The sequence below is a fragment of the Penicillium arizonense genome, assembly GCF_001773325.1.
Source record: "Penicillium arizonense strain CBS 141311 chromosome Unknown PENARI_contig005, whole genome shotgun sequence".
Classification (NCBI taxonomy): Eukaryota; Fungi; Ascomycota; class Eurotiomycetes; order Eurotiales; family Aspergillaceae; genus Penicillium; species Penicillium arizonense.
This window is the reverse complement of record NW_019173282.1, coordinates 980,177-993,247: the sequence shown is the minus strand read 5'-3', so window position 1 is coordinate 993,247 and position 13,071 is coordinate 980,177. Positions and strand designations below refer to the sequence as shown.

At 48.7% G+C, this 13,071-nt stretch overlaps 5 protein-coding genes across 5 annotated transcripts; 4 read left to right on the top strand and 1 right to left on the bottom strand.

Annotated features, from left to right (window-relative positions):
- Nucleotides 1-333: 333 nt before the first annotated feature.
- PENARI_c005G11110 (heme-dependent oxidative N-demethylase family protein) lies at nt 334-1,830 on the top strand (the record flags this gene model as incomplete). Its single annotated transcript, XM_022630030.1, has 5 exons — nt 334-550; nt 601-703; nt 760-812; nt 868-991; nt 1,065-1,830. 5 exons carry the CDS (start codon nt 334-336, stop codon nt 1,828-1,830), a joined length of 1,263 nt encoding a protein of 420 aa, XP_022490210.1.
- A 2,451-nt stretch (nt 1,831-4,281) lies between these two features.
- Nucleotides 4,282-4,701, bottom strand: PENARI_c005G04386 (histone H4; the record flags this gene model as incomplete). Its single annotated transcript, XM_022629711.1, has 3 exons — nt 4,282-4,307; nt 4,363-4,638; nt 4,692-4,701. 3 exons carry the CDS (start codon nt 4,699-4,701, stop codon nt 4,282-4,284), a joined length of 312 nt encoding a protein of 103 aa, XP_022490247.1.
- Nucleotides 4,702-5,379: 678 nt separating this feature from the next.
- On the top strand, nt 5,380-5,991 carry hhtA (histone H3; the record flags this gene model as incomplete). Its single annotated transcript, XM_022629534.1, has 3 exons — nt 5,380-5,404; nt 5,554-5,661; nt 5,714-5,991. The coding sequence occupies 3 exons, from the start codon at nt 5,380-5,382 to the stop codon at nt 5,989-5,991; spliced, it is 411 nt and encodes a 136-aa protein (XP_022490416.1).
- Nucleotides 5,992-9,432: 3,441 nt separating this feature from the next.
- On the top strand, nt 9,433-11,311 carry PENARI_c005G01522 (MFS transporter; the record flags this gene model as incomplete). Its single annotated transcript, XM_022629586.1, has 2 exons — nt 9,433-9,798; nt 9,860-11,311. The coding sequence occupies 2 exons, from the start codon at nt 9,433-9,435 to the stop codon at nt 11,309-11,311; spliced, it is 1,818 nt and encodes a 605-aa protein (XP_022490532.1).
- Nucleotides 11,312-11,817: 506 nt separating this feature from the next.
- PENARI_c005G00860 (Mpv17/PMP22 family protein) lies at nt 11,818-12,925 on the top strand (the record flags this gene model as incomplete). The annotated part of the gene is made up of 2 exons (XM_022629557.1): nt 11,818-12,374; nt 12,508-12,925. The coding sequence occupies 2 exons, from the start codon at nt 11,818-11,820 to the stop codon at nt 12,923-12,925; spliced, it is 975 nt and encodes a 324-aa protein (XP_022490493.1).
- Nucleotides 12,926-13,071: the final 146 nt, after the last annotated feature.

Sequence of the window (13,071 nt, the reverse complement as noted above, 5' to 3'; positions counted from 1 at the left end):
GCCCCGGATCCAACGGCTCAAAAGAGACGAGGTGGAGAAGACTTCCCCCCTCTTCCCCGCCATATGAGGTCAACCCTTGCTCCAAGCCACATACCAGAGAGATAAAGGTCTATCTCGCATCGAATTAACAGGAAGGGCAGCTCGCAAGAGATGACCATCTGACGTGCATAGTATTGATAAGGGTGATCAGGGCCCACTTTGTGTCCACATACTAATAGACTCTGTTCACCTACGTCTCTTCCATGACTTTATACTATATTTGACTATGTGGGCTTAAAAATACGCTGCAGTTTTCTTCTTATCTCCACCTGGGTCCAGATTATTGCCATAAATATGTTGGCGCTTGAGTCCCTACGGGAAACTATCTTATCAAATGCCCCGACGAAAGATGTCGTCGGAGTCTTTCTCGCGCTAAACCTCTGCGCCTACCTTGTCGTCTATGTCTCAAAAAGATGGACGGATCTATTTGGCAAGACAGCCAGGGCTTCAAGTCCTGATGTAGAGAAACCAGCTAGCGGTGTTCGCGGAAAGGTCACCAGGCCACCGGGTGGTAAAGTAAATCGCATCACACAAGAGAAACCCCAACTAATTCATGTATAGAATGGACACCGTCGGATTTCAAAAGGCCAACGGCAGCCCCTTATCCAGACTGGAACGTCCACACAACTAAACCAATCCCCTATCGACCATTTCGATATGGCCCGTAAGTCGAATAGCCCAAGGTCTTCATTCCTGGATGTCTCTAACCAGGTATCATAGAAAATACTTCATCACAATGGGTCTGAGGAGCATGAAATGGGACGAATGGATCGGTGAATATCCACCCGCCCCAGAACAAGGAAACCCATTAACCTCATACGAACACAGAACTCGACAATCACTATCTAAAATACCACGCCGACAAAGCCCGTCGCATCGAAGAACGCGGAAGCAAATGCTGCCACACAGACCCAGAAGCAATGGACGGAGCAATCGAGCTCCTAGAAGAACTGTGAGTCCAACAAACCTACATCATCCCCACCCCCTTCAAAAAGAGCCCCAATCTAATCTAAACCACCCACCAGGTGCGCCTACCTACCAGAAAGATACCCAACCATGTTCCAAAAGACGGCAACAGGAATAACAAACACAATAACCAACGAAACTTTCAACATAACCCAACGCCCCCTGCCGGAAGACCCAATGGCAACAGCAGCACGCCTAGTACAAGATGACCTAGCCCTAATGATCGAGCGCCCAGACGGCGAATACTACCTGCTAGGCGGCGCAATACTGCTCGCAGGATTCTGGCGGTTAACCGACAAATTCGGCATGCGACTTTCAGAAATCCACACATCAGGCTCTGTCCCCGGCTACGAATCCAAACTCGAAAAGGGGATGATGAATTTCTTCCGCCGGCTTAAACCCGAAGACCCGGTGATCCGAAACAACTACTTCATTCAGGTAGACGATAATCTAGCTTGGTCGTATAGTATTGGGTCTGAAGATGCGGAGACGGTATCGTGGAATACGGCGGAGAAGAATCGCGCTGTGGAATGTCATTATTTCCGATCTGAGCGGCAGAGTTTGAGACGGTTGCCGAAGTCTGGGGCGGTGGTCTTTACTATTCGGACCTATTTCGAGCCTGTTACCGAGATTGTTAAGGAGCCTTTTGTTCCTGGGCGGTTGGCTGATGCTGTAAGGAGCTGGGGGGATGATGTTAGTCGGTACAAAGGGAAGGAGAAGTATCAGGAGGTTTTGTTGGAGTTTTTGGATCGGAAGCATAGCGAGCAGGTTGAGGGGGGGTTGAAGGTTGAGAAGGAGGATGAGATGAGAAGTTATCCTTTCTGAATTAGTTTCTGGGAATTAATATCACATGTCTTCCTTCCAATAACCTGTGTTCGTTCGCTTTCCTGGGCAAAATTACTTTCATATACATCCTAATCAGGAAGATGTTGTTTTTCCTATATATCAATAATAGTGGATACTTTCTAAATTAATGGGCGGCTGGCCTAATGGTAAGGCGTTTGTTTTCGGTCCTGTTCACAAAAAATTGCAGGTTCGATCCCTGCGTCGCTCATTTTTTTTTCTCTTCTTTTTTTTGGTTCTCGAGTTTTATTCCCTTGCTGTACTGTATATTTCTTACGATCTGTGTGATGCGAGTGTTTCTGAATTTTGAAACGACTTTTAGCATATGGAAGTGCATGGATATTAGATTGGAAGAACCAAATTGCTATCATAACCCAATATGCTCCCTTACTTCCCAGTCTATATGTGCAGCCCAGGAGGTAATAGCACCGCATTATGGCGGACCTTTTATACGCCCGAGGTTGCGATAGTTTCGGATCAGTGGTGAATAGCAGGCTCTCAGCTGCTACCCTGACGAGACCTTTGGTCATCGGAGCGGATCATCTCGTGGGTGTCTGATCACTATACCAGTAGAGCCATGCTACTTTTTGCGTGATGCTATTATACCATAACCTTGTCGTTTTGCTTAGTATCTAGAGGTCTCGGAGTGATGTTGGATTGCACGGGATCAGCCGACCTAGTATATGTGTGCATCGGCTCATCTAGCGGTAGGCCCAATAACTGTGTTTCGGCCATACTTTTGGTCTTGGTTAATGGCTCTGTTTCGATGAACACCCGCTTGTTGGGTCTGGTAGGTACTGGGGCCCACATCTCAGAGGGTGGGATGAGGACATCGATCAACTCTACAGTCCACTTTTGCTTTGAATTCGTGGGCGATTGTCTCTGCTGTTCGTCTGTTGATTTGAATGGACCGCTGGATGCAATTTATAGCTAGTATTCGGGTGCCATGCGTGGGTGATCCGTAATGATCGACTGGTGAGGTCTGCTGGGCTTCTTTCCGGGGCTGGCTGAATGGTAGAGTATTCTTGTAGGCCTCACGGTGACATGGTTTGGTTTCGTGTTATTGAAGGAGACGTGGTAGTTTGAGTGCCGGGTCGGTCGACTGACGACGGTATTTTGGCCGTGTTTGCTTCTTGTGGTCGAGGCTGTCGATTCGGTCTTCCCGGTTCTCACTGTCGGTTTGCTGTGGTGGGCAGACACCACTTGTGTGTCTTTGTGTCTTAGGCTTGTGTGCGATGGTCGATCTTCCTTGTCTGGTGGATGAATCGCCTCGGCGGCTGTCCGTGGATAATGGATAGACGCTGTGCTGTTGGGGTTGTAGCCATATCAAACCTCCTATGTCATCTCTGCGGCTTCATTTTTCTGCTTTGTTGCTCAGTTTCCTTGTAGATTCATCGTGGGATTTTTGTGTTTAGTTGTTTTTCTCGCTTTGTCTTCTCGGTGGCATGCTCGTGTGGTATTGGTTGGGATGGTTGTTTGTACCTCGGTCGCAGTGCCAAGACCAGTTGAACCCCCCCAAAACGGGGGTTCAACTTGAACTATACAGCAACTTCATTTTTTGGGCTACCACGCCACAATTACTTGTCGATGTACATTAATTTTCCTTTGGGCGGTATTGTATCGGGTTACCGACGGTGTGGCACTATAGTAGCTCCATATAAGCATTATGGGTGGTTGATTTCAGGTTACGGGATGTCTATACTTTCATATATATATCTCATCCGGTAGTACAATGCATATACCCACCACTTTCCACCCCAACCTTACACCTTGGCTTTATTTTTAGGAAATTGGGACCGGAGATATCTGTCCATAAGCTAAAGATAAAACACTCCATTTTAACAACCACCTGAGAGCAGTACACCAAGCCACCATAGACTGTCAGTCTACTACATGTACCAGAACTACCTGGCAAGATTGCAACAGGTAATCATACATGACACACAATCACGAGAAGAACCACTGGCTCAAATACGAACGGAACTGAATTACAAGGCGATATCCACTACAAGAACTGACATGCGAGGTGACAATGGCCTGAGGCTACCAAAACAACGCGTCGAGATCAAGAACGCGCAGTTCAACACCCCACCAAGACACACAACACAAACGCGCCATTACAGAGGAAATACCAGACTACATATGAATTAATCGATGATTGAATGATTGTTTGAAGTTTTGATTGTATTCGTATCGGATCGCACAAAGTGCAAGATCCCACCATGGAGGTGCCAGCCGTAATGAAGAAGGCCGCTATGATACAAAAAAGCTCAGAAGCGAACACTAGCAGACCGTAGTGGACGCGCAATAGTGGTAATCGAGTGTAAAAAGCAAACCCAGAGACCCATGACGATTGTAGTAAAATAAATCAGAGAACACCCCAACGTCCCGTCATACCGTAGAACCAGCCCGGAAAAGAAAAGCACAAATGATTTAGCCACCGAAACCGTAGAGGGTACCTGAGAAAGGGATGTTAGCACGAGGTCAAGACAGAGAACAGACAGAAGAACTTACGGCCCTGGCGCTTGAGAGCGTAGACAACATCAAGAGACGTGACGGTCTTGCGCTTGGCGTGCTCAGTGTAGGTGACGGCGTCACGGATGACACCCTCGAGGAAGGTCTTGAGGACACCGCGGGTCTCCTCGTAGATCATGGCGGAGATACGCTTGACACCACCACGGCGAGCGAGACGGCGGATAGCGGGCTTGGTGATACCCTGGATGTTGTCACGCAAGATCTTGCGGTGACGCTTGGCGCCACCCTTTCCGAGACCCTTGCCACCTTTGCCACCTATAGAAGACGCGTTAGAACACGTTGAGAGAAGAGAAGAGTGGATCACTTACGGCCAGACATGTTGTGTGATTTAAGAAAGTTTGTAAAAAGGGGAAAGGTTGTTGTTGGAGTTGTCGAGATTGAGGGAAGAGAAGGGTATGGGGCAGAGGATATTTGTATCAGACGAGAGGGAGGGCGCGTTGGGAAATCACGCGCTAGTCATCAGATCAGCCAATGGGAGTGGAGGATCCCGGGCCTGGTCTGATCTACCGGGATCCTCTCAATTCGGCAACTCCAACTTTGGCCCAAGTAATCTCTGATCCTTCTTCGGTACACCACCAACAATGCTAATCACGGGAAATAAACAAGGGAAAATACATTCCAAAGCATGCTGAATAGCTCAGAATCGATTAATTGAATCCCCAGCCCACTTTGAGCTCGAGATCAGGAATTCCAGGATGAAGCATTCTATACTCCGTGATCCTGAGCTCTCATTGGCCAGAATCTCGCTTAGTGTACCATCTCTGGCAATTCAACTGACCAATCAGCATCGATTGCAAATCAGACTTTGGCGGTGTCTTTCTTCCGTGCTGTGATTCTGATCTGCCTGGCAAGCAATCTGATTCGTCTGCCTGTTCTCTCAGATCATTCCCCCCTCCCCCGTTCCTACAAATACTCTTCCCCCACCCACTTCTCACTTCCCTTCCTCATCCATCTTCCGACAACAGTTTTTTCATCAAAACTATCCATTAAATCATCATGGCTCGTACCAAGCAGACTGCCCGTGAGTATTTCATCATCTCATCTTATCCACATCATCACTTTCTTTCACTTTCTTCAATCTGGTCATGTGACTTCATCAGACGAAGAAAGGAGAAGACGTGTCGACGCGTGGACGCGTTTCCGAGAACATCATGCTGACAACCCAAACAGGTAAGTCCACTGGTGGCAAGGCTCCCCGTAAGCAGCTCGCTTCCAAGGCTGCCCGCAAGGCCGCCCCCTCCACCGGAGGTGTCAAGAAGCCCCACCGCTACAAGCCCGGTAAGTTCCCATCGCTGTCATCGTCGTCTCATTCAGCTGCTAATTTGCCCAGGTACCGTCGCTCTCCGTGAGATCCGTCGCTACCAGAAGTCCACTGAGCTCCTGATCCGCAAGCTCCCCTTCCAGCGTCTGGTCCGTGAGATTGCCCAGGACTTCAAGTCCGACCTCCGCTTCCAGTCCTCCGCCATTGGTGCTCTCCAGGAGTCCGTTGAGGCTTACCTGGTCTCCCTCTTCGAGGACACCAACCTCTGCGCCATCCACGCCAAGCGTGTCACCATCCAGTCCAAGGACATCCAGCTGGCCCGCCGTCTCCGTGGCGAGCGCTCGTAATCTCTTCATCTCTAATACGAGCTGGTTTTAAAGGCGATAATGGGGTTTTGTTTTTATCTTTTATCATGACTGGCGATACATGATGGGTTTGCTTTCCAATATCAATGGGTTCGGGAACTGGGTTTCTCTGATTTTGCTGTTTTCTCCCTGGGATTCGATGCTACTGTCCGGAATGAATCGGTCATGGGCATGTACATTAAAAGGGATCTCTCTTAACTTGATGCCTTAGCGCGCATCAGCTCATGGCATAGACGCGAAATGCGATATCTATGATTCTTCCAATCACTTCTTTCCAAACTTCTCTGTAACGCGTAGCTTGTTATCCTGACACGACTCTGCGAGGGATACCCCACTTGGCGTGGCTTTTGGTCGCGATGACTTGACCTCAGTCTGGTCTGATCCCTGACAGCTCACGGTCGCATCCTACCTTCAACTATTTCAACGTCCCACTAAGTCCATCAGCCACAACCTCGTGACACACTGAGCCGCGACCCCTCCCATCTCGAACAACGAAGTAACCAAGTCCTCATACAAAGATCCATCTGTCTCTATCCTACCCCCAATTAGTCTATCCCAGTAGCCAAACGACGTCTCGAGATACCGATGCCCGCCTCGGATGATTACACCACAACCTCCCTCTGCATATGGTTTGAGTGTTGTGCGTAGCAATATTAAGATGAACAGTCAAGTACGGAATAAATGTACAAGGTGAAAAGAAACAGAGACGTCTGATACCCGTCTCTGAAGCGAGAGTAAGACCCAGGCGTCGTGGTCCTCGAGAATTATCCGACGTAGCCGGGGCTCAACCTGCACATTGAATGAACTTGTACAAGTAATTGTCTGAATACGTTGTGACAACAGTAGACATATAGCCATTCGAGTATCTCGCTCGTACTCGTGCGATGTCGGTTCTCAAGATATGCCCGTCCATCATCTGGCTGAATAACAGTAGAGTGACCATCCACAGGGTGTGATTCTACCTCGAACAGCCCTTGGAATGGAACATTCCAGCAGCCTGAACGATTCTCTAGACAACTTCTACACTTACAGCTAGATATCCCACCTAAACCCAGGGTCCAAGGCTGAACGTACAAGCAATACACGATTATTCCCACAAGGAGCAGAACGAGCCGCCACACAAGTACCCACATATCAGCCAAACAGGCTACAAACCCGACAGGGGCCCCAGTCCAGTTCCAGCAGGACAAACAGGAAACAGGAAAGAGTCACAATGAGCTCACAACGTCATAATTAATCCCCACGGGAGACATGGGCAGCCCTCCTGCTGAGATTGAGTACAGTGGGATGGATGCTTGGCAGGTGACTATATCAGTATGAGTCATAGCTAACTCAATGCATGTATCTCGTTGCCTTGGAAGAGTCGACGACCGAGAATGTGATTGGGTTGAGGTCTCATGACTACCAATAAAGAACTCGAGAGGGTCTTGGACATAAGGAAACTTGTTACTTGTTACAGTATCACTAGTAACATAATGTACTGTGTAGGGTCTACGGTAGGTTGATTGTAACTTAACCGGGATCATCTTCCACTGTGGCGATGCGGTGCACGGATGGGTTGAGTGGGTGAGATGAGCTTCCGAGTCGATGACTTATGTGTATGGAGTTCTAGACTTTTGCTTTGTGTACTGCAGTTCCAGGTTTGACCAATAGTGGAATGGAACACGTTGAATCTGGGGGGATATTGCCGCCTTATTATCGAGGCGTCTATTTCCATAGTGACGTTACTCCATACTCTGCACAGTACAATCTTGAAGTGGGACCGAGTGACTTTAACACGCTTTTTGCTTTTGTGATCTTCCTCGTCTCGATGATTATATTCAGCTTAAAATCAAAATAACGGTATGTATTAGCACAATAAATAAGCCATCCCAGATTGAAATGATATTATGACGTGAGAATCAAGATCAAGCCAATATCATTCCCCCCTACAAGTACCACAACCTGTGGGTCCAGAGATGACAGCAACAGAAATGCAGCCTAAGGCCACAAAGCCACCGGCCTAAGGCACAAAACCTACCCACTTCAATACGATAGAAACTTCTAGCTTACACGCTAGAAGCGCTGTTTCCTTTTGCTGCCTGCAAGCCTCACCGGCTGCGGCGTCACCGGTCGGGGAAACCACTTTGGGTTAATGGGCCTTGTGGCGTGACCTTGAACTCGGTTTCTCCAAGGTACAGTATCTGATATGACCTTGATTGTGGTATTGGAGTTTGTAAACTTGATTTTGGATCATGTATTCTCGCTATTAGTTTGCTTTGCGGACTTGTAGTGTTTTCGGGGATTGTACTACTGTCGGGGATTGTATTGTCGGGATTGTAAGCCGTGCATTCGGGGTTGTCATGTTTTCGGGAATGCAAGGTTGAGTATACGAGGCGGTCAGAATGCATGTATATACGTAGCTCGCTACCAATGGGCATGTCTTAATGTCAGATGTAGTGACGCACAACCCTACGCCACGATAATGTTATGCACCCCAAGGTTGCGTCAATCTGATATGAGTCAGATTTCGGCGAGTCAGTTATGCAGATCAGGCCCTTGTGCATCATAAAGTCGGAGTTGGAGCTTTGCCCCCGGTCCGACAATGATTAGAAAGCACTGTACCGTAGGTAAGCTTGGGCTCGAGGAACGGACATAAGGGCCAGAGCATGGACGTGCACCGGAGATTATCTGGCCATGTGGTGGCCCGAGAACTTTGATTTATTCTGAGATACCGGTAGAGTAGGGTATCGGTCAGGTACTCCGACAGCCCATGGTGCAAAGATGTGCAAAAATGCGAGATCCCAAGGTTGCATAAGGCCAGAATATGCGAGAACATTGCAGGTTTAAAGATTTTCAAGATTAAAACCATGGAAAGGTAAGGGCACCGACCAATCACGGCGATGCCGCATACCCGAGTGGCAGCTTGGCATGGTTTCATAAGTCACGTGGACACGTGGCATCGGAGAGTCTGATGCATGGTGTACGGCATATACTTGTATCTACAGTTGCGTCTGCCAGTGCAAGCAATTAGCAATTATATTATTGATTACACTATACAACTAGACTATGATATAATGATATATTGCAACAGAATATAAGTTCCTCAAATTGCACCGGAGATAACAGACCGCATTCGGCCTCCATCTCCACTCTGCATAAGTTCATAATTGCATCAAGATTCATAAGATGATTTTTTAGCTTAGAAAATCGCCACGGAGGGAATCCTGCAAAAGGGCCAGTCTATATAATAAACCTAGCCTGCAATCTGATACTCTACTCTTCCACATCGGTTCCCATCCCACCTACCTAATACCTAATTAGGACTATCCCACCAGACCCCCGCAAACGGTCTCAGGGTCTACAACAAAAACAGCTCTCACCTCCCCACCTTAAGTCAATAAACACCACTCCCGAGAGTCGACTCGACATCCACCTGCCACCATGGCAGCCGACACAGAACCCCAGATCGAAAAGATCGAGACCGCCGCACCAACTAAGATCCCATACTGGCGCTTGGTCTTTGACCAAGGTGTCGTCACACAAGAGGTCATCGACCACCCATACCCCGGCGCAGGAACAGACGACGACCCATTCGCCGTAACATGGATCCCCAATGATCCTCGCAATCCCATGAACTTCAGCGAGGCCAAGAAGTGGTCGTTTACTATGCTCGTAGCTATTGCTACACTGGCTGTTGCTTTGGTTTCGTCCGCCTATACTGGCGGTATTCAGGAGATCATGATCGATTTCGGTATAGGGAAAGAGCTGGCTACTCTTGGTGTTTCGCTTTTCGTTTTGGGTTTTGCGGTATGTGAATGCTCCAGCTTGGTTTTCGTCTTGGACTTGGTTCTAACGCTTTCTTTTATAGATTGGTCCTTTGCTCTGGGCTCCGCTTAGTGAGCTGTACGGTCGCCAGATTCTTTTCGTTACCACCTATGCTGCTCTTACGGCTTTCAACGCTGGTGCTGCTGGTGCTCAGAATAGCTGGACTCTTATTATCCTGAGATTCTTTGCTGGTTCATTTGGTTCCTCGCCTTTGACCAATGCCGGTGGTGTCATTGCCGACATGTTCCCCGCTAGGCAGCGTGGTGTCGCCATGTCCCTCTTCGCAGCTGCTCCCTTCTTGGGCCCAGTTTTGGGCCCGATTATTGGAGGGTTCCTCGGTATGAACGCTGGATTCAGATGGGTCCTTGGTTTCTTGGCTGCATTCTCTGGAGCAGTATGGATTATGGGTTCTCTGTTGATCCCCGAGACCTATGCGCCTGTTCTTTTGCGCCGCCGTGCTGAGAGACTCTCAAAGCTGTCTGGAAAGATCTATCGCAGCAAGATCGACATTGATCAGGGCAAGGTCTCCCTTAAGAACTCCTTTAAGATCTCGCTTTCTCGCCCTTGGATCTTGCTATTCCGCGAACCTATCGTCTTCCTCCTATCACTATATATGGCTATCGTCTACGGTACCCTATACATGATGTTCGCAGCCTTCCCTATCGTCTATCAACAGTCGCGGGGCTGGAACCAAGGCGTTAGCGGTCTCGCCTTCCTTGGAATTATGGTCGGCATGTTAATCGCAGTGGTCTACACCCTCTGGGATAACAAGCGCTATATCAAAACCTCCGACAAACATAACGGATTCGCACCCCCCGAAGCCCGCCTCCCCCCATGTTTAATCGCCGCTATCGCTATCCCGGTTGGTCTCTTCTGGTTCGCCTGGACAAACTACACCTCAATCCACTTTATGGCTAGTATCGCCGCCGGCGTCCCCTTCGGCTTCGGCATGGTTCTCGTCTTCCTAGGAATCATGAACTACCTTATCGACGCCTACACTATCTTCGCCGCCTCCGTCCTAGCCGCAAACTCCGTCCTACGCTCCCTCTTCGGTGCCGTTTTCCCCCTCTTCACCACCTATATGTATCAGAATCTCGGCATCCACTGGGCATCCTCCGTGCCAGCTTTCCTCGCTCTCGCCTGCGTGCCTTTCCCCTTCCTCTTCTACAAGTACGGCCCTGCAATCCGGACTCGCTGCAAGTTCGCCGCCCAGTCCGAGGCCTTCATGCGCAAGGTCCAGGAACAAGCCGATACTACTCCTGCTGAGGAGGAGAAGGTTGAATATGACCGCACTGAGGCACCTGTCCCTGATAGCTCTGTGTCCAGTGAGTCGGAGGATGGTGTTGGTCAGCTTCCTTCTGCGCAGCGCATACGCAGTCATGCTCACTCGGTTGCTTCAACTCGCACTGCTGGCTCGTTGCATCGCTCGGTTACTTACGAGGGTAATCCCTACGATATTGACCGTGTCAATACTCGTGAGTCTTTCAAGAACTAGGCGGTTGCTGTGCATCCCCTCTTCTCATTTTGTTCGACTTGGTCATTTATGCTTGCCTTTGTCGCTATAATCTTAGTTTCTATTGCCCTTACCTACCCCCAAAAATGCCTCCCTTGTTTTGCATCTGCATCTGCTTTTGTTTTGATACCCGATGTGGTTGGTCATCTTGAGATCTCACGCTGGGGATGGCCGCTTATGTGTTTATGGTCTTGCATCTATATAGATCTGGCGTTGATTAATTTAAAAAATAATACAATACGATACTCAATATCCAATCTTCAACATCCAACATTTAACAAACAGCTAAAATAATAACATAGACATAACATAAGCACATCGGAGTTCTCACCCGGCACTGCATTCACCCGACACTCGGCTTTCCCGCCACAAGATCAGATCTTGAACTTCTGTATTACAACCTCCTGCCACTCTTTCTATTTTTTTTTTTTACCTATTTCCTATACGTATCTCTTCTGCAAATAGATGTATAGACCAAACCCCCCAAAATGACACCTCTTCCCAAATCCCTCGGTCCAAGATCCCTCCGCCTCCGACCGCGACCGATAACCCCCGGATTCCACCCTTTGCGCCGAACACGCTGCGAGCGCTACAAGTCTGATTCTGCACAGTCGAAGAACACGAATACAAATAAAAAGGCAGTCAATGAGGAACTGGGTTCGAATACCACACATAAGACTACACACTCACACTCACACACCCATGCCTCCCCGCCGCAACCATCAAATGCATTCGCCGCATCTGCAGGCGCAGCAACACCACCCTCCACACACTCCATAACGCGCTCTCGTGGTTTCCGCGAAATGATCAAGGCGGGTCCGATTGGGAAGGTCGGGAGGTGGTATGCGCGCGTGCAAAATGAGAGGCCGTACACGACGCAGTTTTGGAGTTCGATTGTTATTTACCTATGCGGTGATTTGAGTGCGCAGATGCTTTTCCCGGCTGAAATATTACCTGAGAAAGGTGATGCGCAGGCACAGCCACAGCCACACGCACAAGCTGAGGATGGGGATGGAGATGGGGATGACGGGCCTAGGACTGTTGGGTATGACCCATATAGAACGATGCGGCATTTGGTTGTCGGGGCTGGGTCGAGTATTCCTTCTTATAACTGGTAAGGCCTCCCTCCTCCCAATATGACGAACGTGGTATGAATTGAATTGAACTAAAATCAACAGGTTCATGTTCCTCGGCAACCATTTCAACTACCCCAGCAAAATCCTCTCAATCCTAACAAAAGTCATCGTGCAGCAAGTGTGCTTCACGCCCGTTTTCAACACCTACTTCTTCAGCGTGCACTCGGTCCTCGGCGGTGCGACGATGGAGGAGACATACGAGCGGCTGAAGAAGGCTTTGCCGGTTAGTATTACGAACAGCGTTAAGCTCTGGCCGGCTGTTACGGCGTTTAGCTTTATGTATGTGCCAGCGCAATTCCGGAATGTGTTTTCGGGTGTTATTGCCGTTGGGTGGCAGACTTATTTGAGTTGGTTGAATCAGAAGGCTGCTAAGGAGGTCTTGCTTGCCGAGATTGCTGAGGAGGAGAGGGTTAGGGAGGTTGCTGGGTTGGGGCGTGCGTTGATTGCTGGGACTGTGTGATGTTGAATTTGAATGTTGGATGTCGAGAAGAGGAGAGAGGGTTTTGTATAGATTTTAGATTTATAGATTTGGGTTATAGTTAGCGTTGCATTTGATACCATGTTAGATCAATAGATTTTGTTTCTTATTGTCGGTCAAGTTGAATA